We start from the raw sequence: 25422 nt of genomic DNA on the forward strand, positions 1-25422 counted from the left end.
AGCTATATTGAGTGAGCCACTCCGACACAATGGAAAAGCACTTTAAGACCTAGTGAAAAAAAGCGACAAACGCATTACTATAGTATTGCTATCATTATAGGTGAAATCTTTACAGTGAAACCCATACCACCTCTTCTCCATAGTGTCAGATCAGTGAAATCATAAAAATGTTATGGGCTCAGTACTTCTCAGGTCATCTTACTCATAAGTCTATTCTTCCAGGCCCTGCTCTGAGCCTGAGTTGCCTCCTCTTGGCCCGGAAGATGAGGACATCGCCAGGGAGAGAGAGAGAGTGAAGAGTGGGAAAGCCCAAGCCGATATACTCACCATGATGGACCTGAGTAAGGCAAGTAAAACAAAAGTTGGGTCATCTACTTTAGGTTTAAATGCATGGGATATAATCTCTAAGGGGTTTAGACTGATTACCTTGTGTTTATGCAGGTGTACAAAGCTGGCAAGAAGCCAGCAGTAGATCGTCTGTGTCTGGGTATTCCTCGTGGTGAGGTGAGATAGAGCTGTGTTTCTGTCAGCCACAAATCTACTGTTGGCTCTATAGAGCACCTAGAGGGCATTGAGTAGCACACTATACATGTTTTAGATAGGTGTGACTGTGAGTGTTGCATTTTCTCTGCCTCTCCCTGTCAGTGCTTTGGCCTGCTGGGGGTAAATGGGGCTGGGAAGACCTCCACGTTTCGCATGCTGACTGGAGACACTGCGATCACCTATGGAGAAGCATTTCTCAGTCATCACAGGTAAGTAAGACCAGTTTGATTAAGCGGTCACCATTTACTCCATAGATATACCAAACATGTTTGCACTTTCCTTCCTGCTATTTTAAGACATTATTCATATGCTTAGTAGCTGTGAAAAAGAAAGTAATAAATAGAATTTATCGTGCAAGAAATAAAATTACTTTCAATGACATAAGAGGGAGTGAAAGTGAGTCTAGAACTGCTGTTCTCACATTCATTGTATCCATAATGATAATTCCTACCGCACAAACTCTACATTATACCTGTACTATGTGATATGTAGTGTGCTGACGGAGATGGAGCGGGTCCACCAGCTGATGGGCTACTGCCCCCAGTTTGATGCCATCTGCGACCTGCTGACTGGCAGGGAGCACCTGGAGTTCTACGCTAGGCTCCGAGGGGTGCCAGAGGAGTCTGTGGCTAAGGTACTTAACACCCACGCACACAAAAACACACAAACACCAACTACACACCAAGTGAATAGGGTAGCAATTCACCCATAGCATTTGTCTTAGAAAATGTCCTGACAAATGTAACTTGTGTCCCTCTAAGGTGGCTCAATGGGGAGTGAAGAAGCTGGGGCTGACCCAGTATGCAGAGCGAGAGGCCGGAGGCTACAGTGGAGGCAACAAACGCAAACTCTCCACTGCTATCTCCCTGATCGGAGCTCCCCCTGTTATATTCCTGGTAGGTATGAGAGAAAGGAGTGAGTGGATTTCTAAAATAACAGATGATGCTTTCCTTTTCTCACATCTCCTCTAACCTACAGTTACGTCTGCACTCCTGTTTATAGGATGAGCCCACCACTGGCATGGACCCCAAGGCCAAGAGATTCCTGTGGAACTGCATCCTGAGCGTCATCAAGGAGGGAAGGGCCGTTGTTCTCACCTCCCACAGGTAAGTGGTGCTATTCATGCCAATAGCGCACCCTCCTAGGCCTCAAACTTGGTCTATTTAATTGACGTCTTAACACTTGTATGGTATGAACATTGGCTAACAATGGGGTGTTTTGCTGTATGTGTGTGAGCAGTATGGAGGAATGTGAAGCTCTCTGCACACGAATGGCCATCATGGTGAACGGAAGGTTCCAGTGTCTGGGCTCCGTTCAACATCTTAAGAACAGGTACAAGTTTACTGCTGATTTGACTGTCTTTTATAAGGTATCTTAGTGTAACATACATGATCACTGTCAATGTATAGGTATGATTACACTTCAAATTGGCCTAAACTCAGTGATGCTGTCCTTTTATAGGCCTTCACTCACCAATATCATTATGATACAGACCTAACCTGTTATACAAATCTCCATACACATTTAATACAGTATCTAAACTTGCACTCTTAAGACTTTCAAATCCCTCACCTCTCCCTATTTCCACTTTGTCATCTTTTCCACAGGTTCGGGGACGGCTACACGATCGTCCTGCGCCTGTCAGGGACCAAGCCTCCCGAGGATCCGTGCACAGTGGACACCTACATCAAGGGCTCCTTCCCGGGCATCGAGCTAAAGGAGAGGCACCAGAACGTGCTGCAGTACCAGCTGCCCTCCCACTCCTGCTCCTTGGCTCGGGTCTTCGATGTGCTTTCCAACAACCACGAGGAGCTGGGCATCGCCGACTACTCAGTGTCACAGACCACCCTGGACCAGGTAGAGGTCATTCAGGTGTCAGTCACATGGGATGGTTAAACTTTGAGGTTGGGGGATTTCCTTCATTGAATCAGTAGCAAAGACTCCAATGTGGGGAGGGAAGAAGTAGGTTATAAAATGTCAGATTACACTGAAGAGGCTAGCAGTTGTTTGCCAAAATAAGGGAAACACTGACATAATGCATCTTAATAGCCCATTGGGCCACCACAAGCCGCCAGAACAACTTCAATGCTCCTTGGCATAGATTCTACAAGTGTCTGGAACTCTATTGGAAGGATGCGACACCATCTTTCCACAAGAAATTATATAATTTGGTGTTTTGTTGATGGTGGTGGAAAAAGCTGTCTCAGGCACCACTATAATCTCCCATAAGTGTTCAATTGGGTTCGAATCTGGTGACTGAGACACACACCCTTTAAACCCCCTATGCCCCTTTAAGATCCCTCTTTCAAAGTCACTGAGATCTCTTCTTCTAGCCATGGTCAGAGATGCTCATGTCTCCTCGTCCCAAAGGCGGGATGGCAGGTGACAAGTTCAGGTCCAAAATAACGTATTTTGGACAGATTTATGAGAGATTAAAATCTCTCACTTCCTCTCTGCCATGGTAGCCAAAATAATGGACAACTTGGCATTTTTATACGTGACCCTACGCATGATGGGATGTTAATTGCTTAATTAACTCAGGAACCACACCTGTGTGGAAGCACCTGCCTTCAATAAACTCTGTATCCCTTATTTACTCAAGTGTTTCCTTTATTTTGGTAGTTACCTGTATAACACTTCAGAATTCATTTTCTACTTATTCACTGTGAGGCACTTGAACAGGGCACTTCTTCCTCCCTCCAAGCACCTACTTCCATTTGCATCTCATCTTAAACCATGCCCGTGTTAACCCTTCGATGTATGTGCATTACCTCCTCTCCCCCACCCTGCAGGTGTTTGTCAACTTTGCCAAAGAGCAGAGCGATGACGACCTGCTGAGGGAAGTGACAGTCAACGGAGGGACACCAGCACCTCAACCCAGAAGAGCGGCCCAGCCCACCCAACCAGGGCAGACAGCCAAACCAGCTCAAACAACCAAGCCTCCCCAGTCTGTCAAGTCCTCAGACGGCAGACCCAGAGAGACCAAGCCAAACGGGGTACCAGACAGTGGCATGGCGATGACCAGCAGGCCACAGGAGAAGCCCCAGTCGAGCAGGAGAGAGTTGAGTAGTCGGAGATCAAGCAAGGAATCGTCTGCCAACGGATCCAAGGGCACAAGGGAGACTTCAGGCAGTAAGGATCCGACCAGTCTGTTCCTAGTGGGTAGCAGCACACAAGACAGCAGTGTGTAAAGTTATTGGGCAACAGCCCCCTTAATGGACAGACCGGGAGCTCTGTGCCCTCTAGGAGAGGGGGGAAAGTACTACCGGATAGCTCCTCTAATTTCTGGGTGTGGTGCCTTGTTCATTCTCCATCACAGCTATACTGTAGTGCTCCAATATATCCAAACGAATTGTATTCACCTCCAATTACATACAGGCACTTTCATGGGTCAGGTCTTTTGCTTATTATTTACTTTTTATTTGTCATTTCAATTTCCAAATGTTTTGAAAATTAATGATGGAATAGTGGTATTCATCATGGGTCAATCATCGAGTCTTTCAATATCTTTGCATTTTGCCTAAAGCACTTTAACTGAGAAATGCTGCACACAATGATTGTTACATTATCACTGAAAATGTTCAGGGCAACAAAATCATCAATATTTTTTCACATTGGTCTCATGTTTTGCACAGAGAGAGAAATATATATTTTTCTGATGTCCAGTCACATTTATTTGATGCTAAAAACATGGTTTATTTGCACTGGCACAACATTGAGATGTACAGTTACCAGACTGCATACCAGACTCCAAACACTGCCTTCATTAGGTAAACTGTTTTTATATAGTTTTTTTAAAATCTGTTTTTAATTGGGCTCATGTTATACTGTATGGAACTTGAAAAAAAAAACAATGTAGCTGTAAATCCAAAGCAGTTTACTACTGTGCTGCAGTCTGACGTATTGGAGAGATACAATAACTGATAGGTATGTGTATCTATACATACAATTGAATGTATGGTCTTATGATGTACTATATTATGCTTGAACATTCATACTTGATTATGTGTATATATAACTAGATGTATACAGAACATATAGTAATAAACCTTTAAATGGGGATACGTCTATCTTGGGTATTTTGTTCTAACAACTTTATTAACATGTACAATTTATCTATTGTTGATGGTGATTCATCCATGTTCAAAGGCTTCCTTTGGTCATACTAAGGATGACAGGCAGTTTGGTTTTATTGCAGAGGGAGCCAGGGTTCTGCATTCCATTCTCTGTTACTAGAGTGGTCCCTTTCTGTCCACCGATTGGCTTGACCTCTGGACATCTTACCGCTCCCCTGGGAAAGGTTCAAATAAATTAGTTTGCCATTAAAAGGGGCTTCAGCTCAATCAATTGCCACAATAGAACAACCATGATCATGAATTATGACGGGTCTCTGTGCTCATTGTTGGGACGGCTAGTAGGCTAAGAGCGTTGGACCAAGAACCAGAAAGGTGACAAATCTGATGTGCCCTTGAGCAAGGCACTTCACCCTAATTGCTCCTGTAAGTCGCTCTGGATAAGTGTCTGCTAAATGACTAAAATGTCAAATTGTTAAAGGATAACCTTCCCATTGTAAGCACTATTGATGGTACAGTACTCTGAGCTATAGTCTCCCCGATGCTGGAGCCTCTTCTCTCTCAGGTTTCGCAGCGCGCCAGCCGTGAGAAGATGATCAGGATTGGTCAGTCCCGATGTCTCATCCCTCTTTCTCTCTCTCCTTCCCACTCGCTCTGTAACTCTCTGAAGCAGGCCTTCTATACTGGACACTGAGATCTCAGGGAGGTGAACCTGGGCAGACCTCTGAATAGAGACAATATGAAGATTTAGATGTAACTGCTTCAATTGTGCATGTAATTGCTCATTCAGTATTTGATGCACAATGGATAACTTTTTTAAATTTCCCTTAGATCATTTGTGTAATAAATTATAAGGTACATTTATAGTGGATTTTGACAAGGTTTGAAGCTCTGTTTACCAATTAAGTAATTGTGTAATACTTGAAAGGTGGTGAAAATGCAGCTGATCCTTACACATTGGGAGATAATGGTGCTGTCCATCAAAGTGCTGGTCTTCTGCAATAGGATCATGGGAAATGGAGCCTTATTCTCAATGGCTTTTGTCCCCTTGGAGGATTTGACCAAGGCATCTTGGTCTGATACACATATCTGTGGCAGAGATGTGTGTGGCACTGGCATTCCCATGCACTCTGAATGTGCTAGTCGTGTTGTAAGGGATAGTTTACCTATGGGTGGTAGTGAAATAGGCTTCACTAGACAGCTTGCTTTAGCCCTGTCCAATTCTTGTCTAACATGGGGTCTCCTTTCTTGGTCTCTCGGACGCTGCTCACCAGACTTTGATGTGTTGAAGGTCCTTGTATCTGTGCTGGTCCCAGGTTCCTCTTCATCCAGCGAACTACTGCTTTCCTCTACAGGCTCTTTTGCTGAAGCCAGGACAGGCCATAGATTGACACAGATTTTCACCACTCTATCTAATCTCTCATACGTATTGGAGACTGGACTTCGGATGTTTGTGGTTACTTCACAAGCCTTAAGTAAGTTTAAGGCAGTCTTCCTGGGTAGTACACATTTCACTGCTTCCACAACCATTGGATGAGGGTCAGGTGTTACCAATTTATCACCTATTTCTGGTCGTGTTGCCCTTGGCTTGTTCCTCAGGCCCATTCCTATGTCTACTTGTCTACAATTTGGCCTTAAATAAAAGTTCACAATGTAAACATGATGCTCTAATATTATGTAAGCAAAAGCTGTTTTTCTAAAACATTTGATACTAGTATAAGTATTCATCTACAAAGGAAAACACCAGGACATACCTGAGAAAGATATCCAAAATATAAAAGTAGCCTTTTCCCAATTCTATCCCCAAACAAGGAACAACAAGAAAGAACAGTAGGCTACTGACTGTTTAGCCGGATGGGACTGTCTGGGACTCTGGCTTGTAAATTGACTCTCTTGCCTCTGGAAGGGCACAGTTAAACATTGCTGTTATGGAAACGTCTACAACCTGAACTTTACGAGACATGTTCAGATGTCATTGAAATAGAGCCTGCATGTATTTTTCGCTACTAATAAAAAAAACGTTAAGGCGAGAAAAATAGTTATTTTGTAGCAAACGTCAAAACTTGGTTTGATGTGGACGATCAAGATTCTAATGACCTAGAGCTCGTGCCTCGTTTTCGGTTTTGTGAAGGGCGGGGATCAGCTTTGCTGTTGTCTGTCTACCTGCTCTGACAGCGCCAAGCTAGCAAGTGGCTAACTGAACGCCTACGCTAGTTCTGTGTGTATCGTAGCTACTGTTTTTGTTTTTGTACTCACCCCTCGTTCGTTGTTCTTTGCGTAAGATGGTTGTTTTGACAAATAATAATGAGGAACAGGATATTATGTGAGTGAAAAAGTCTAACTAAAGTGGGAACTTGAGAGCTAACGTTAGCTAGCAGCAATCGACAAGCACATTTTAGTCATTGTTTTCAAACATTTAATATTTGATAGCTAATTTAGTCTGTATCGTAGATTTTGCCCGTTTAGATATCAGGCACATTTGTGTAAATGAATGCTATATTAATATGCTTGGACTTAACGCTACACTATGGGTAGCTAATGTTAGCAAGCTAAGCTTGCAAGCTGGTGGTACACATCGAAAATATGTGTGTAGGTTTGCCGGCTTCCGTTGATGAAGGTGAACTAAGCTTATCACAACTGGCTTGTGTAGATGTTACATTTACGCCATTTCAAGTGGCTGACCCTAGTTAGTAACAGGTAAAACTGGTTAGCAGGATTTTTTTTTTTTTTGCTTGAGTTTGTTACACCTCTGCTGCTCTCGTTCTACTCATGCAAAAATATTTGTAGCCAATCGTTATATTCTCTGACGAGGCCTCTTCTACACACACCTAGCTATAGCTGTTACTAATGTAACCAATAATATACTTAATTCATGACAGATCATCAAGCAACTCATTTGCATGAGCAATTTGTTGGTTTGTGCACTTCTGTCAGTATGATGCAATGATTACGATAGGACGTTAACTACAATGCTGCCGTCTGGTCTAAAAGTGGTAACAGTGAAAATCGACCATTCAGAGCTCGAGAATCTTAATGGGGCGTGGCTTTGAAATTTAAACCCACTGACCCACTTTTTAAGGTGGGGTGTCATGTAACCTACATCTAGCCTACTATTCTGTTGTCAGTATAGCGGTAGCGAGATTATTCTATTAGTAAGGCCATTCAATATTACCTACTAGCCACACATGAACAAATACATATTTTGTGAACAGGTCACCTTCCGAACACATAAGTCAACACAATAATTGAGTCCTCATAATTCTTGCTCTCTATTTCTCTCAGCCTGATAGAGGAGCGCAAATGCACCTCTCTGCCCAACTCCCCAGCCAAACGTGTGTCTCCAACCAAGAAGAAACAGTTCTTCATCAACCAGGCCATACGCAACTCTGACCTCACACCAAGAGCCAAAGGCAAAAAGAGCCAAAGGCGGCAGGAGAACAGTAAGTTCTCATGTCTGTCAGTGGGAATATTTCACTCTGCTGTAGATAGAAGACACCTGCTCAGCACATATTCTTAATACCCACTAGCTTGATAGCAGCTGGTCTGAACGTGTTCAATAGTCTTAGCCATTAGCCAAACAGTATTTTATCAAAATGATTTAACGATGCTGCCTATTTGTTTTTGTTTTTATCTCCCCCCAAAAAGGTCGCTACCTTGCCAATCTACTTGAAAAAGATGAGTGCTCCAAAGACGAGGCAGAGGTATGCAGTGACCCTGCCCTCCCTTCCATCTTTACTGAGGCCTGCACCAATGGCAACTACGTGGAGGTAGGATTCTACTGGTCCCAACAATTTATCTTCAATCAGACCTCACTTGTTGCAAGTGAGACTCGCTGAACGTTTTACCACTACTACCCCTAACTAAATGTTTCCCTAAGCTGTAGCTCATTGTCCCCTTGTCTGTCAGCAATGGAATGACTTCATGAATCGCTCTGGAGAGGAGCAGGAGAAGCTTCTGGCCCTTCTAGAAGAGGAGGCCAAGAGGAGCAACTCCAACAAGCTCCCCAAGGACCAGAGAGAGGGTGAGAGCCCAGGATAAATGCCTGCCACACACCCAACATGCACTGCCCTATATACAAAGCTTGTAGCGTTATGCTGTTGAAAGTTCATTACCAGGCAGATGTTTCGGTTGATGTGTTTTATCACTACAGGTCAGTGAACAACGATGTTTGCCATGAAATAAAATGTGTAAATTATGAAAATGAGTGCATCATTGGTTTAACATGCTCATTGTCAGGATTTGGGGATATTTGATATGAACTGATCACATTTTTCTACTCTGCCGTGAATCCAGCCTTCACTGCTCAAGATTACTTCCAGAGGATTGATCGAAGGCTGCGTGCTACGCTGAAACGCAAACAAATTCCCATTGTAAGCATCAACATTCAACATTATGAGATTTTGAGAAATGCTTGTCAACCATATCATGGTTTAACCTAAAGTAAAGACACTTATCTGTGCTAGTGACACCTGTCCTCATCAACACTTAATTACACACTTTAGCTTCTCTCTGTCTCATTGCCATTCTCCCCTCTGATGGTTTAGGGGACACTTGAGGTACTTGAAGAGAACCTTCTCAGTTTCTTTGGTGCTCAGCCTCACTCTGTTTACACCACCAACCTTGGAAGCAGGTACTTTTTTCCCTCTGAAAATGTTCCCCAAACATAATTATCAGAAGTGTTCTTTACACATTTGAGAAGCTCTTCTGGGCTAATATTTGGACTTGTATAGATACCAATTATGAATGAATCAGATGTTATTGATTTTGTGTTTTGTTTATTAGCTTTGAGAGGCTACTGCTTCATGCCGTCTGCCAGTACATGGACCTTGTTTCAGCAAGTGAGTAGTAGTAGAGTAGTAGTTTATTTTTTTAATGCATTTTTTGGGGTGTACTTTTACCCCTTTATTTCTCCCCAATTTCATGATATTCAATTGGTAGTTACAGTCTTGTCCCATCGCTGCAACTCCCCTACGGACTCGGGAGAGGCGACGGTTCGAGAGCCGTGTGTCCCCCGAAACACGTAGCCTGTCAAGCCGCACTGCTTCTTGACACACTGCTCTCTTAACCCGGAAGCCATCTGCACCAATGTGTCGGAGGAAACGTCCAGCTGGCGACCAAGGTCAGCTTGCAGGCGCCCGGCCCGCCACAGGGAGTCGCTAGAGTGTGATCGGACAAGGAAATCCTGGCGGGCCAAACCCTCCCCTAACCCTGACGATGTGGGCCAATTGTGCGCCGCCTCATGGTACTCCCGGTCACGGCCGGCTGTGCCACTGCGATGCAGTGCCTTAGACCGCTGTGCCACCCATGAGGCCACAATATGTGATTTCTATAGTTATTTATGACTTTTAAAGTGACACTGGCACCTAACCTACGCTTGTGGAAAATAGCATATTTCTCCAATATTTTGAGTGCGAATATTTAAAAAAATATGCACATTTTCCCACCAGTGGTTTGTTTCCATCAAACTGACTTGTTGCAGTTTAAAGGCTGTGTGTGTTGAGGTAGTGCACATTTAAAAATAAAAACACTTTTGCACTAAAGTTCTCATGTGCCGAATAAAAAAAAAACATAAGCTTTCCATTGCATTTTCCACTCTTATCGATGGTTTTGGTACACACACTGTTGCGATAAATGGCAAATTTGCCCACTCTCGTTTTTTGCGCATGCTCTTTAGACAATAGTTCGCTGATATAATGGACATGTTACGTTATATGATGAGATGGATAAGAGCAAGATAATTTTTATTTGTTAATTGGCAGCTAAGCACCGATCATAATGTCACTAGCATACAAATAAAACCCCAAAATATTTATTGGAAAGAAGCAACAAGCTCATCACGTGCACTTTCAACACCTTGTGAAGTTAATTTCAGTCTATTTCATCTGTAGCCTAATGTGCATGCTTTGTCAAGATGTAGTTGGAAGAGCGTGACTGCAAATTTACCTCGACATGATGGTTAATTCTATCAACAATTACCCAATTACCTGAAATTTGTAGCATAATTCATTTTACAGACACAAAAGATCCCACCATATTGAACAAACAAATTGTTGACATTTATGAAATTGTACCAACAGCTGTCATAATTTTTTTAAATGTACTGTATGACTTTACTCGTATAAAAACTGTGGATGGAAATGTGGTTAGTAACATGAAAATAGAGCCCCACAGTGGAGGTGTCATAATACCCATAAAACCTTGTCCTAGAGAGAGTTACACGGTTATCAAAACGTCATGCCAGGGTAAGCCTACACAATGCACAGCCCTTATTATGTGTGTTTCTAAAATCCCCTACAAGAAAAATGAATGGTGTAAAAACGATTGGAACCATTTCCCTGTTTGACCACTAGGTTTTATGGGTATTATGACTCATACTGTGTTACTCTATAATGAGGTATGTATTGAGAGACGTTTTATGTTGTCTTTGTGCTGCAGGCTCAGACTGCAACGGTGCTCGTCAAACTGATGTCATGAACAAACAGGAGGGCTTGTTCCAGCCTCCCAGCCCCATGCTCTCTGTCTACCTGGAGCACATGAGCTGAGAGACGGTCACACCGCTGGACAGATGGGCCTGGTTCCATTTCACTCCCTAGCCCCATAAGTGCAGACTTGAAAGGTACAGATAGGCATAAGTTAGTGTGTATATAGGAGTACTCAAATCCGATTCTGGAAGTCCAGAATACTGCTGGTTTGATGTCACTGATTAGCCAGAGATTCCACTCAATTGGTATCAAAAATCTGACTCCATCCATGATTTGTTATAATGAAAATCAGCAGTGTTGCTAACATGGATGTTCACATTTAAGTAAGTTGTGTTGACTACCTAGTCCACTCAAGTGCTTTGTGGATGTCATATCGCTCTTAACTATCCAATCCAATCTTCATCTATCTGTGAACTTAAAATTGATGGCCACCAGGGTAAGGGGGCAGAGATCAGAATAAAACTGGGCCAGAGAGGGAGTATGCAGTTCACCTACTGTGTTTGTACTGATGATTTAATTAGCCACGTTGAATTGAAAAATAAACCAGCTTTAGTGATAGGACCAGGCTTAAAACCCTTGGACATTTTCATATAACTTGAGAGTGCAGAAATAGCGTGATCGGGAACCATTCTATAGCACAGAACTCATCACTATGATAATTTATCAATGTATATGGCTTTGGAGGTCTATCTATGGCTTTTGTTACTTCTCCTGGTAAAAAAAAAAATACTTACAAACTCTCTTGGAACAATATTCACATTCTTGCAAAAATATAAGTCTATCCACAAAGATATTGGGCACTTTCCGATTTGACTTTGCATGATTGTGTTTTATTTGGGAGAGAGAACTTTTCAATTGTTTTGTCAAATATGTACACCATTTGGCAGCTTTTTATACTTGCATGCGTAGATAGACCTTGTGTTCTACTGTACTGAATGCAGGTACATTGTTATTCTCCCATCCTTTACATCATTTAGCAAATCATATAAGTTTACCATCTGACAATGAAACAGGTCAACTTCAAAAAATGTATATACAGCTTCTTCATATACTTTTTCAACAACTATTTGGTTTGGAATGTCTAATCAAAAGTACTGTACCGATAATATGCAGTACTAATGAGTTAATATAACACAACCTTCTTACTGGACAGCAAACCTGCTCTGTGCTTTGCCTCTTAGGCACTTTTTTCAATCATAAACCACCCCTGGACTAGCACTTTTGCCTTACGAATGCATTCCTGGAACTTTCAATAAATTCCCTGCTTTTCCAGAAATCCTGGCTGAATGGATTTGGATTTCCTGCTTATTCCCTCCTGATACCGGGAATCCTCCAACTGAGATTTTGGGAAAAACAGAATTTATTGAAAGTTCCAGGAATTTTGGCAACCCTATTTATATGTATTTGTGTATGTATTTATACATTTATACTAATGACTTTTTGAAAGCATCCATCCAGGTTATTTAAAATATCCACAACTTTATTTGTACTATCAAAAATGGTATGAAGAAACTTGACCTGCCGGTGCATCTGTGTCGATAACCAAAGTTTGTTGTGCCCGTACATTTAGTTTCTCAGGCTTTCAGCCACTCACTATGAATGTCTTTTGTGATTTCACAAGTAATGTATGCATACGAGAAGCTTAACTTCTTTTGAATATTACAACCAACTACCCTCTACTGTATGTAGTGGTGCAATGTTTTTGTCAACTTTGTCGCTTGTTTATTACTAGTAGTGCTGTAAATATTAAGCCCCAACATTAATTAATTGAACTCATGTTCAATGTGTGCCAACACAGGATAGGATAAGTTCTGTTTCTGCGTAGTATTCTCTTAACTTAAAGCTTTTTACAGTGATATGAATGGATGTTTCCTTCAATGATTGTTTGATGCAAGAGTGTATATCTTAAGTAATGTCAGTACATAATTATATCAGTCAACAAATGATAATATAGTAGTTTAGTTTGTAAACGTTTATCCTATTGTCTAGGTAGTTGGTTGCGTAATCCTTACTGAAAGTGCCGAAAACCATGTCTGAATAGACACATTTTAATAAATCTTAACTCAAGTGTTCAATGACTCTTAAATGACTCTATTATTTAATAGTCGATTCAGACAGTATTTCATGAACACCTTCAAATGTACAGTATATCCCTTCATTTTGCATTTGGAACGTTAAATGGACAAATGGTAGTAGCAATGATGGAGCAGTATGATGACGCAGTGTGACTCCCTGACAATTTTTACATTTAATGTTAGTGCTTGATGGACACTTAATATGTAATAAAAAAAAGTGTTTGCACGGGATCTTTAAAGAATGTATTACATAACAGGAAATGTGGAATGTAATTGAGCTTCAAATGTGAGGAAATGTCCACATAATATGCCACAAGAATGCAATACCTCTGACAAAACATTTCTCTGAGTTGGGTACCACAATGTGAAAGACTAAACCTTTTTTAACCAATTACAACCCTGAACTAAACTAAAACTTTGAGCAATTAGTCAATAGATCTTGGATCAAAATAAAATGATCTGCTGCAACATCCAAACGTGAAAGTGGGCTTTTACAGTATATCTTTAAATTGTGTCAAGTTTATAAATAATGACAAAGAAAGCACAAACTCAGGGTGTATGTTTAACTAAATGTTCACTTAAACATAGTATGTTTTAGCCAGGAGCCTAGGTGCACAGTCACACCTGTGACAGTTGGGCAATTACTTGCAGTAATTACTCCTGTTTTGAATTGTGAAAATAAACATAATATTTTATGATGGTGATCATTGCAATAGCTAACTAAATTGTTTGCGAGATACAGTAGAGTATTCTATTTTGAGAGCCGGCATGATTCATGCATCTATCCACTAGATGGCAGCCTAATGTTAGTAATGCGTCAGTTAATGTGTTATAAGAAACTAGTAAACTACAATAAATTATTTGTTTTTTTTATTTATTAAATGCAGCCAAATATGTAATAGGTAAAGTGTTGATACCGTTTAGAATTAAATTAGGCTTCAATTAGATTCTGTTTATTAATTGGTGTTTATAATAACATATAGCTGCATTGTTGCTGACCTTTGCTGTGTGATTAAAATGCATAGGCTACCCCTTGATACAAGTAACTGATGCAGAAACGCAAGGTTTCGGCTTATAACTGTTATGCATTAATGATGGTACTAATAATGATGAATTATGTCATAATAATAACATAATTTTATTTCCCAAGGAAATTTCACCCATAACATTTATTACATGGCAATTTTGATGAGGGGAAAAAGCAAAAGAGTTGGCGAAATTTATAAGCGATAATTAGGATGCGTGGTCTCATCATCTTCATTCAGTTTGCTTATTTTGTGTGCTATGAGCATACAGTAGTCAGTAGGGCAGAGTAGGCAACTAGATTCAGCCGCAGGCCAATTTTAGTCAGAGCTGATGGTCGAGGGCCAGAACATAATTATAATAATTTGAACATTGCAAATTGACCACAACTAAGCCCAGAAATAAATTGTATTTGAAAATTGAGACACGATCACATCTCTTTTTTTATTCGTGGGAATACTTGGCAACACATTTCCTTAATTAAACAATTTTTTGCTGAATTCCTGGTGATTTTAGTCTTTAATATATATATAACAATAAATCTACAAAACAAAATAAATCGCTTGTGGGGCTGGTTTTGGCCCATGGGCCGCCAGTTGCAGACCCCAGCAGCAGAATATTGGCACCACCCACCTGATGTAGGGTGAAAAGGAATCACTCACTACCTAAGGGAACCCTGCCAAAAGCTCAAATGGAGTAGGTAGTCTTTCATTATAATGTCAAGGGACAATCTGCCAAGTTTCTTACGTTGAGATGTGCTTAGGGAGAAAATAGTTTCCCTCTTCCTCGAGGTATAGAACACACGTTTCAACATCTCATACATATTTCACCAACATGAAGCTTAGAAGCTATTATAATACAATGCCATTATTTTCCCCCACACTGACTGCACATATATTTACATTTGCCGACATTCCCTTTGTATGTATAGGTTGGCCCCCAATGATTCAGAGGTAATTTGCATCTGATTGCTGTTTGTCAACCAATGATTTGACTCTACGACCGTGAGCACGCCTTAAATTAGTCAAGATACAATGTAACCTGTGAATCAAGCCATACATTGAAATCGGATTAGATGTGTGCAACGTAATAGAAATACCTCAATCAAATGATATCAGTTTACTACTATATATGAAATATACATTCGTTAACCTCCAGAACGCCTTAGATTCAGGAGGAAATCAGGAATATTTCTTCCGGTTCCCAAGAATGCAAAAATAAAACGGAAGCTGATTTGGTAAGTATTTTTTTTCTGTTATTGCGACTCGCACGCTCGGTCTGGAATTCATTATTAAAGCAGGAGTCTTATCCTGCCTAATTATGTTTTATATGTTCCTGGGATAATTAAGATACGATGTCATGTCTGATTCAACTTGACTAATCGGATACAGCCCAATGTGTACATGCCCCTTTTGATATTTAAGAATATGTTTATTTATATATCGCTTTTCATTACACGTTGAATCTCAAAGTCGCTTTAAAAACAAAACAACCAGAAAACTATTTAACAAAACAAAAGTAGAAGGATCTGGCAGTTCCTGGTCGATGGTCTTCCACAGTTTTAGATGATGGGCTGTGCGGAAAGGTAAAATCTTGAGCGGATGGAGCAATGATAGTACAGTACGCAGGGAGTTAGAGACATCTGACAGACAGGCCACGGAGCTCTCCATCCGGCACCTCGTTTTCGATGTTCACAGCTCCTCCTCTGTAGGTAGGCTGGATCGTCCACCTGGGTGATGCTTTGGCGGCTGTAAAAGCGCCAGTAAGAACACCACTCTCAGTAGTAGTCCTAAAAAGCCCACTACCAGGGGAGCCTCTGCAACACCTCACACCGCATATGTGGCGATGTGCCAAGTAATTACATTTTCGTTTCGAATTTGGGTTGATTTTGCATTTGCAAATAGTAAAGTACATCACTCATAGACTTTCTAATATATAGAAAGCTATTATATGTTGTATCGTAGCTTAGTGTGCTATGTTAGGCTACCTGTTGCTCACATTGGGTGTAGGAATTGGGAAGTTGCCAAAAGATTCTGGAAACGGTATTTACGTTTCCTGAAGTCAAATTAAATAGAACTGTCAAGCGTTCAATTGACCTGCTTTTTGTGTTGATGTTGTCCACCACATTTAAGACAATATAGCCTATTTGTTTAGTGAGTCATTTGAGTAGGCTACAGAGTAGCCACAACTCGACTGATAAATACATCATTTTAGTTGCTCATTTCTTGAAACGCATATGTTGATCATTCTATATGTGGGCATATATTCGTTTCATGAAAGTTATAAACATAAACAACGATATACCTATTATATTTATCAGTTGAATTACATTAGATGGATTGCATATAATTAATTGGTCCTTTTCAGCATAGCCTTTGAATTTACTTTTTGTAGATATATAAAAGTTGAAAGGGAATGAGGAGCGTCACGTAAAAGGCTTTGCATGGTCAATTTGATCTCTTCAGTTGCCATACAGCTTTTACTGCGATAGGGGCTCTGCAGAAGTCAGGGCATTTATACTTCTTGGGCTTTGATGAGCAGAGGTGTTGTGTAGAAGTTTTCAAGAAAGGGAGTTTGTTTATACTGGACCTCCCGCCCCCACTTGTCGTCAACCAATCATGTCAATGCGGAGCTATATGGAGCCCATTTTACAACATTTGGGCGGCGCACGTCGATGCGGTACAGAGCTGATTTAAATAACTGGTTATTAATATGTCTTCATTTCATATTAACCAGACAAATATCAATCCAAAACAGACTTTTCTCTCCCTATCATACCCAGCTTCCAAGGCAGTATCTCTACTTGAAAATTTTGGACAGCATGGCAAATTATTTTATATTTTAGTGCAATTTTATGACACATTTCATGCAACTCTACTTATTTTGCATGGGGCAGAGAGAAAAAAAAGTTTTACAGCTTATTTATTGCAATTCTACCCATTGGGTAGCCTAGTGGTTAGAGCATTGGACTAGTAACCGAAAGGTTGCAAGTTCTAATCCCCGAGCTGACAAGGTACAAATCTGTCATTCTGCCCCTGAACAGGCAGTTAACCCACTGTTCCTAGGCCGTCATTGAAAATAAGAATTTGTTCTTAACTGACTTGCCTAGTTAAATAAAGGTAAAAATTAAATTGCCATGTTAACGATATCTGCCTGGGGCCATAAGAGACTGGAACCGGCCCTGATGAAACCATAGTGGATCACTTTGTGCCTGTCCATATTGCAGTGGAGGCTCCTCAGAGGAACAAGGGCAGGACCATCCTCCTCAGTGAATTTAATAAAAAATATATACACTGCTCAAAAAAAATAAAGGGAATACTAAAATAACACATCCTAGATCTGAATGAATGAAATATTCTTATAAAATACTTTTTTCTTTACATAGTTGAATGTGCTGACAACAAAATCGCACAAAAATGATCAATGGAAATCAAATTTATCAACCCATGGAGGTCTGGATTTGGAGTCACTCAAAATTAAAGTGGAAAACCACACTACAGGCTTATCCAACTTTGATGTAATGTCCTGAAAACAAGTCAAATTGAGGCTCAGTAGTGTGTGTGGCCTCCACGTGCCTGTATGACCTCCCTACAACGCCTGGGCATGCTCCTGATGAGGTGGCGGATGGTCTCCTGAGGAATCTCCTCAAGATGTCTGGCTCTCACAGACCTGTAACTTCTTCTTTAAGAGGCTCCTCTGTCCTCCACTCGTTACCTGTATTAATGGCACCTGTTTGAACTTGTTATCAGTATAAAAGACACCTGTCCACAACCTCAAACAGTCACACTCCAAACTCCACTATGGCCAAGACCAAAGAGCTGTCAAAGGACACCAGAAACCAAATTGTAGACCTGCACCAGGCTGGGAAGACTGAATCTGCAATAGGTAAGCAGCTTGGTTTGAAGAAATCAACTGTGGGAGCAATTATTAGGAAATGGAAGACATACAAGACCACTGATAATCTCCCTCGATCTGGTGCTCCACGCAAGATCTCACCCCGTGGTGTCAAAATGGTCACAAGAACGGTGAGCAAAAATCCCAGATCTACACGGGGGGACCTAGTGAATGACCTGCAGAGAGCTGGGACCAAAGTAACAAAGCCTACCATCAGTAACACACTACGCCGCCAGGGACTCAAATCCTGCAGGGCCAGACGTGTCCCCCTGCTTAAGCCAGAACATGTCCAGGCCCGTCTGAAGTTTGCTAGAGAGCATTTGGATGATCTAGAAGAAGATTGGGAGAATGTTATATGGTCAGATGAAACCAAAATATAACATTTTGGTAAAAACTCAACTCGTCGTGTTTGGAGGACAAAGAATGCTGAGTTGCAACCAAAGAACACCATACCTACTGTGAAGCATGCGGGTGGAAACATCATGCTTTGGGGCTGTTTTTCTGCAAAGGGACCAGGACGACTGATCCGTGTAAAGGAAAGAAGGAATGGGGCCATGTATCGTGAGATTTTGAGTGAAAACCTCCTTCCATCAGCAAGGGCATTGAAGATGAAATGTGGCTGGGTCTTTCAGCATGGCAACGATCCCAAACACACCGCCCGGGCAACGAAGGAGTGGCTTCGTAAGAAGCATTTCAAGGTCCTGGAGTGGCCTAGCCAGTCTCCAGATCTCAACCCCATAGAAAATCTTTGGAGGGAGTTGAAAGTCCGTGTTGCCCAGCAACAGCCCCAAAACATCACTGCTCTAGAGGAGATCTGCATGGAGGAATGGGCCAAAATCCCAGCAACAGTGTGTGAAAACATTGTGAAGACTTACAGAAAACATTTGACCTCTGTCATTGCCAACAAAGGGTATATAACAAAGTATTGAGATAAACTTTTGTTATTGACCAAATACTTATTTTCCACCATAATTTGCAAATAAATTCATTAAAAATCCTACAATGTGATTTTCTGGATTTTTTTTCTCATTTTGTCTGTCATAGTTGAAGTGTACCTATGATGAAAATTACAGGCCTCTCTCATCTTTTTAAGTGGGAGAACTTGCACAATTGGTGGCTGACTAAATACTTTTTTGACCCACTGTATATCGACATAACCTGGAAGGCTGCTCAGCAAGGAAGAAGCCACTGCTCCAAAACCACCATTAAAAAGCCAGACTACGGTTTGCAACTGCACATGGGGACAAAGATTGTACTTTTTGGAGAAATGTTCTCTGGTCTGATGAAACAAAAATAGAACTGTTTGGCCATAATGAACATCGTTATGTTTGGAGGAAAAAAGGGGAGGCTTGCAAGCGAAGAACACCTTGCCAACCGTGAAGCACAGGGGTGGCAGCAGCATGTTGTGGGGGTGCTTTGCTGCGGGAGGGACTGGTGCACTTCACAAAATAGATGGCATCATGAGGAACAGAAATTATGTGGATATATTGAAGCTACATCTCAAGACATCAGTCAGGAAATTAAAGCTTGGTCACAAATGAGTCTTCCAAATGGACAATGACCCCAAGCATACTTCCAAAGTTGTGGCAAAATGACTTAAGGACAACAAAGTCAAGGTATTGGAGTGGCCATCACAAGGCCCTGACCTCAATCCTATAGAAAATTTGTCGGCAGAACTGAAAAAGCGTGTGCGAGCAAGGAGGCCTGCAAACATGACTCAGTTACACCAGCTCTGTCAGGAGGAATGGGCCAAAATTCACCCAACTTATTGTGGGAAGCTTGTGGAAGGCTACCCGAAATGTTTGACCCAAGTTAAACAATTTAAAGGCAATGCTACCAAATACTAATTGAGTGTATGTAAACTTCTGACCCACTGGGAATGTGAAATACAAGCTGAAATAAATTCATTTTCTCCACTATTACTCTGACATTTCACATTCTTAAAATAAAGTGGTGATCCTAACTGACCTAAGACAGGGAATTTTTACTAGGATTAAATGTCAGGAATTGTGAAAAACTGAGTTGAAATGTATTTGGCTAAGGTGCATGTAAACTTCCGACTTAAACTGTATATTGAGCATTCAAGACACAATGTGCAGAAATAAAGGGATGAGCCAGGAATATTTTCCACAATGGAAAGATCAGCTAACTCCTCGGCTTTCTAGAAAAAGCCATTATCTCTAAACTACACTATGTACAAACGTCCCTTTTCAGTACCCTGTCTTTCAAAAATAATTTTAAAAATCCAAATAACTTCACAGATCCTCATTGTAAAGGATTTTAACACTGTTTCCCACGCTTGTTCAATGAACCATAAACAATTAATGAACATGCACCTGTGGAACGGTCGTTAAGATACTAACAGCTTACAAGTAATTAAGGTCACAGTTATGAAAATGGACTCCTTTCAATGGACTCTGAAAAACTGCAAAATAAAGATGCCCAGGGTCCCTGCTCATCTGCGTGAACGTGCCTTAGGCATGCTGCAAGGAGGCACGAGGACTGCAGATGTGGCCAGGGCAATAAATTGCAATGTCCATACAGAGGACTGTACTCTGGAGCGGGATCGATTTGGAGGTGGAGGGTCCGCCTGGTCTGGGGCGGTGCATCATCGGACTGAGCTTGTTGTCATTGCAGGCAATCTCAACGCTGTGTGTTACAGGGAAGACATCCTCCTCCCTCATGTGGTACCCTTCCTGCAGGCTCATCCAGACATGACTCTACAGATTGACAATGCCACCAGCCATACTGCTTGTTCTGTGCGTGATTTCCTGCAAGACAGGAATGTCAGTGTTCTGCCATGGCCAGCGAAGAGCCTGGATCTCAATCCCATTGAGCACATCTGGGACCTGTTGGATCGGAGGGTGAGGGCTAGGGCCATTCCCCACAGAAATGTCCGGGAACTTGCAGGTGCCTTGGTGGAAAAGTGGGGTAACATCTCACAGCAAGAATTGGCAAATCTGGTGCAGTCCATGAGGAGGAGATGCACTGCAGTACTTAATGCAGCTGGTGGCCACACCATCTACTGACTGTTACTTTTGATTTTGACCCCTTCTTTGTTCAGGGACACATTATTCAATTTCTGTTAGTCATATGTATGTGGAATTTGTTCAGTTTATGTCTCAGTTGTTGAATCTTTTTATGGTCATACAAATATTTACACATGTTAAGTTTGCTGAAAATAAACGCAGTTGACAGTGAGGATGTTTCTTTTTTTGCTGAGTTTATAATAAATGGCACATGTAAAACCATCAGTACCTGCTTGTTTCCTACTCACAATTTCAGTTATACTACAAAAGCACTCCCTTGGTGAGCCCAGCTTGGACTCTGAGCACATTCCAAACATAATTTCCTGTATACAACAACAGTGGCCAGCAGTAACGTAAACTCTGCCTTAACAAGGCATGTTATTCATTAGACTGCATTCATTATGCAAAGACATCGGGGTTTTAAGGCCTGAACTTGATCTCCTACCATACGTTTATAATCCACAGAGGTCCAATCACTGAGCAAATCCCCCTTTTCTTAAAGAGGCCTCATTGCAGGCAAATAAGGAAAATGGCCCTCCATTGGAAAAGGGATGTGTATGGGATGCTGAGTTACAGTAGGCTATAAATCAGTGGCGGTCAGAGCCGTTTAAGATGAGGGAAAACGATTTTGTTTTTTTCATGAGCATGGCCTTATTTCTATTACAGCATATTAAATGACTGACATTGATATTCTATTCACCCAGTTCAATGTAACATAAATAGGTTTAGGTTAATACATGATGATACTAGAATTTCCCTTCATGAGGTTTCTACAACCTAGTCTACGAATAAACATTTCCAACATAGGTGCACACAGGTCGAGAGAAGAAATGTAGGTGACAGACAGTGACACATGGACAGAGAGAGACACATTCAATACCGCCTTGCACACTCTTGCCTGCATCTAGCTGATCAAGGGTGTGATCATTAGTCCAACAGAAACGTTTTTCAACAGAATCGGCAGAATGACTTACACCTCTAATCAGGCGTAAAAACAGTTCACTTTCATAGCAGCGACAGTGGGGCAAAAAAGTATTTAGTCAGCCACCAATTGTGCAAGTTCTCCCACTTAAAAAGATGAGAGAGGCCTGTATTTTTCATCATAGGTACACTTCAACTATGACAGACAAAATGAGAAAAAAAATCCAGAAAATCACATTGTGGGATTTTTAATGAATTTATTTGCACTATGGCCAAGACCAAAGAGCTGTCAAAGGACACCAGAAACAAAATTGTAGACCTGCCCCAGGCTGGGAAGACTGAATCTGCAATAGGTAAGCAAAGAGGCAGTGAGTTTGAAGGTAGGCCTTGAAATGCATCCACAGGTACACCTCCAATTGACTCAAATGATGTCAGAAGCTTCTAAAGCCATTACATAATTTTCTGGAATTTTTCAAGCTGTTTAAAGGCACAGTCAACTTAGTGTATGTAAACTTCTGACCCACTGGAATTGTGATACAGTGAAATAATCTGTCTGTAAACAGTTGTTGGAAAAAGTACTTAGATGTCCTAACCGACTTGCCAAAACTATAGTTTGTTAACAAGAAATTTGTGGAGTGGTTGAAACACTTAGGTTGGAGTCATTAAAACTAGTTTATGTAAACATCCGACTTCAACTGTAAATTTGGTGTTATAACAGAATTATTCCGTATTTCCACTTAAATCTTCTAATGGCTGGTGGGCAGTATTGAGTAGCTTGGATGAATAAGTTGCCCAAAGTAAACGGCCTGCTCCTCAGTCTCAGTTGCTAATATATGCATATTATTATTTGTTTTGGATAGAAACACTCTAAAGTTTCCAAAACTGTCAAAATATTGTCTGTGAGTATAATAGAACTGATATTGCAGGCGAAACCCTGAGGAAAATCTAATCAGGAAGTGGCCTCTATTTTGAAAACTCCATGTTCCATAGCCTGCCTTTGCTCCCTTTAAAGGGATATCAACCAGAATCCTTTTCCTATCGCTTCCTCAAGGTGTCAACAGTCTTTAGACATAGTTTCAGGCTTTTATTTCGAAAAATGAGCGAGAAAGATAACATCGCGTCATTGTATGGCTGGGTGCCAGCAGCGTTTTGTATGCGCAACAGAGTTTGGGCAGCCATTGCCTTTCCCTCTCCTACTAAAAAAGACAGTTGCGGTTGATATATTATCGATTATATATTTTAAAAACAACCTGAGGGTTGATTATAAAAAAACGTTTGACATGTTTCTGTGGACATTACGGATACTATTTGGAATTTTCGTCTGCGTTGTCGTGACCGCTCTTTCCTGTAGATTTCTGAACATAACGCGCCAAACAAACTGAGGTATTTTGGATCTAAAAATAATCTTTATGGAACAAAAGGAACATTTATTGTGTAACTGGGAGTCTCGTGAGTGAAAACATCCGACGATCATCAAAGGTAAACGATTAATTTGATTGCTTTTCTGATTTTCGTGACCAAGCTACTTTGATGCTAGATGTTCATAATGTTTTGACGAGCAATCGATAAACTTACACAAACGCTTGGTTTGCTTACGCTGTAAAGCATATTTTCAAAATCTGACACGACAGGTGGATTAACAAAAGGCTAAGCTGTGTTTTGCTATATTGCACTTGTGATTTCATGAATATAAATATTATTTGAATGTGGCGCTTTGCAAATGAGCGGTTGTTGATGAAAATTATCCCGTTAACGGGATTGCAGCCAAAATAAGTTTTTAAACACATGACACAAATTCTGGAATTATATATATTATATATTTGTGCTGACAACATTCCCAGCATCAATCTGCAGACATTTTATGAAAAAGTAATAAAACAAGGGCAATTTGTAGAACAGCGAGAACGTCTTCATCCTTGTCATTACATAACAGTATCTAAAATCAGTTTAAACTGGCAACTGATCTATGTCTTTAAGCTATGATTCATCCAATAGTTCTCTTCGACGGTCTCTTTCCAGGCACAGTGAAAGTACACTCACCTAACAGCTTACTTGTTTATGAAAACACAGGCAAGATATAGGAAAAAATCAGGGTCTTATGTTTGCTGTCTAAATGTTTTTGTTGTTGTTTTTTTCTCACCTTTATTTAACCAGGTAGGCTAGTTGAGAACAATTAATCATTTGCAACTGCGACCTGGCCAAGATAAAGCAAAGCAGTGTGACACAGACAACAACACAGAGTTACACATGGAGTAAACAATAAACAAGCCAATAACACAATAAACAAGTCAATGACCCAGTAGAAAGAATAAAGTCTATATACAGTGTGTGCAAAAGGCATGAGGGGGTAGGCAATAAATAGGCCATAGGAGCGAATAATTACAATTTAGCAGATTAATACTGGAGTGATAAATGAGCAGATGAGGATGTGCAAGTAGAGATACTGGTGTGCAAAAGAGCAGCAAAGTAAATAAAATAAAAACAGTATGGGGATGAGGTAGGTAGATTGGGTGGGCTATTTACAGATGGACTATGTACAGCTGCAGCGATCGGTTAGCTGCTCAGATAGTTTATGTTTAAAGTTGGTGAGGGAAATAAGTCTCCAACTTCAGCGATTTTTGCAATTCGTTTCAGTCACTGGCAGCAGAGAACTGGAAGGAAAGGCGGCCAAATGAGGTGTTGGCTTTGGGTATGATCAGTGAGATATACCTGCTGGAATGTATACTACGGGTGGGTGTTGTTATCGTGATCAGTGAACTGAGATAAGGTGGAGCTATACCGAGCATAGACTTATAGATGACCTGGAGCCAGTGGGTCTGGCGACGAGTATGTAGCGAGGGCCAGCCGACTAGAGCATACAGATCGCAGTGGTGGGTTGTAGAAGGTGATTTGGTAACAAAACGGATGGCACTGTGATAGACTGCATCCAGTTTGCTGAGTAGAGTGTTGGAAGCTATTTTGTAGATGACCTCGCGGAAGTCGAGGATCGGTAGGATAGTCAGTTTTACTAGGGTAAGTTTGGCTGCGTGAGTGAAGGAGGCTTTGTTGCGAAATAGAAAGCTGATTCTAGATTTGATTTTGGATTGGAGATGTTTAATATGAGTCTGGAAGGAGAGTTTACAGTCTAGCCAAACACCTAGGTATTTATAGTTGTCCACATATTCTAGGTCGGAACGTCCAGGGTGGTGATGCTAGTCGGGCGGACGGTTGCGGGCAGCAACGATTGAAAAGCATGCATTTGGTTTTACTAGCGTTTAAGAGCAGCCACGGAAGGAGTGTTGTATGGCATTGAAGCTCGTTGTGTTTTTATAGACACGTAAATATCTCAATGTGGTTGAGTTTATATCAGTTTTAGCTGTTGTGCCAACTCTAGAAATGACAT

The 25422-nt window shown here is 41.1% G+C and overlaps 4 protein-coding genes across 7 annotated transcripts in view; 3 read left to right on the forward strand and 1 right to left on the reverse strand.

Moving 5' to 3' along the window:
* Nucleotides 1-4603, forward strand: part of abca7 (ATP-binding cassette, sub-family A (ABC1), member 7) — a 45880-nt gene extending 41277 nt beyond the window's left edge. For both annotated transcript variants that reach the window (XM_031822533.1, XM_020480343.2), the window contains 9 exons: nucleotides 223-346; nucleotides 442-504; nucleotides 646-752; nucleotides 1036-1177; nucleotides 1305-1439; nucleotides 1546-1649; nucleotides 1783-1875; nucleotides 2151-2400; nucleotides 3336-4603. In XM_031822533.1, the coding sequence (XP_031678393.1) occupies nucleotides 223-346; nucleotides 442-504; nucleotides 646-752; nucleotides 1036-1177; nucleotides 1305-1439; nucleotides 1546-1649; nucleotides 1783-1875; nucleotides 2151-2400; nucleotides 3336-3734 (1417 nt within the window). In that variant the 3' untranslated portion in view covers nucleotides 3735-4603. The remainder of the gene's footprint in view (nucleotides 1-222; nucleotides 347-441; nucleotides 505-645; nucleotides 753-1035; nucleotides 1178-1304; nucleotides 1440-1545; nucleotides 1650-1782; nucleotides 1876-2150; nucleotides 2401-3335) is intronic.
* LOC109889139 (uncharacterized) lies at nucleotides 4200-6715 on the reverse strand. 3 transcript variants are annotated; one of them, XM_020480347.2, is made up of 4 exons: nucleotides 6371-6570; nucleotides 5571-6249; nucleotides 5138-5340; nucleotides 4406-4834 (listed from the first exon to the last, which is right to left on the reverse strand). In XM_020480347.2, exons 2-4 carry the CDS (start codon nucleotides 6219-6221, stop codon nucleotides 4687-4689), a joined length of 1002 nt encoding a protein of 333 aa, XP_020335936.1. In that variant the 5' UTR covers nucleotides 6222-6249; nucleotides 6371-6570; the 3' UTR covers nucleotides 4406-4686. The 3 variants fall into 3 exon arrangements, with proteins under 3 accessions (XP_020335934.1, XP_020335936.1, XP_020335935.1); XM_020480346.2 differs by having other exon boundaries at nucleotides 5571-5782; nucleotides 5888-6447; XM_020480345.2 differs by having other exon boundaries at nucleotides 4200-4834; nucleotides 5571-6715.
* Nucleotides 6508-13170, forward strand: r3hdm4 (R3H domain containing 4). The gene is made up of 8 exons (XM_020480351.2): nucleotides 6508-6939; nucleotides 7899-8056; nucleotides 8262-8383; nucleotides 8523-8637; nucleotides 8910-8986; nucleotides 9161-9246; nucleotides 9399-9454; nucleotides 11052-13170. Exons 1-8 carry the CDS (start codon nucleotides 6899-6901, stop codon nucleotides 11156-11158), a joined length of 762 nt encoding a protein of 253 aa, XP_020335940.1. The 5' UTR covers nucleotides 6508-6898; the 3' UTR covers nucleotides 11159-13170.
* A 2069-nt stretch (nucleotides 13171-15239) lies between these two features.
* Nucleotides 15240-25422, forward strand: part of arid3a (AT-rich interactive domain 3A) — a 61176-nt gene continuing 50993 nt past the window's right edge. The window contains exon 1 of the mRNA XM_020480344.2: nucleotides 15240-15433. The gene's annotated coding sequence lies outside the window, so the exon portion shown is untranslated. The remainder of the gene's footprint in view (nucleotides 15434-25422) is intronic.

The sequence above is a fragment of the Oncorhynchus kisutch genome, linkage group LG4 (genome assembly GCF_002021735.2).
Source record: "Oncorhynchus kisutch isolate 150728-3 linkage group LG4, Okis_V2, whole genome shotgun sequence".
Lineage (NCBI taxonomy): Eukaryota > Metazoa > Chordata > Actinopteri > Salmoniformes > Salmonidae > Oncorhynchus > Oncorhynchus kisutch.

Coding starts and splice junctions, on each gene's coding strand:
- r3hdm4 (XM_020480351.2), top strand. CDS start 6,899: ATGGTTGTTTTGACAAATAATAATGAGGAACAGGATATTAT. Junction 8,384..8,522: donor CCAATGGCAACTACGTGGAG/GTAGGATTCTAC, acceptor CTTGTCTGTCAG/CAATGGAATGACTTCATGAA. Junction 8,638..8,909: donor CCCCAAGGACCAGAGAGAGG/GTGAGAGCCCAG, acceptor CCGTGAATCCAG/CCTTCACTGCTCAAGATTAC.
- LOC109889139 (XM_020480345.2), bottom strand. CDS start 6,344: ATGAATACTTATACTAGTATCAAATGTTTTAGAAAAACAGCTTTTGCT. Junction 5,341..5,570: donor GCACCATTATCTCCCAATGT/GTAAGGATCAGC, acceptor GTCTCTATTCAG/AGGTCTGCCCAGGTTCACCT. Junction 4,835..5,137: donor CGGGGAGACTATAGCTCAGA/GTACTGTACCAT, acceptor AACCTTTCCCAG/GGGAGCGGTAAGATGTCCAG.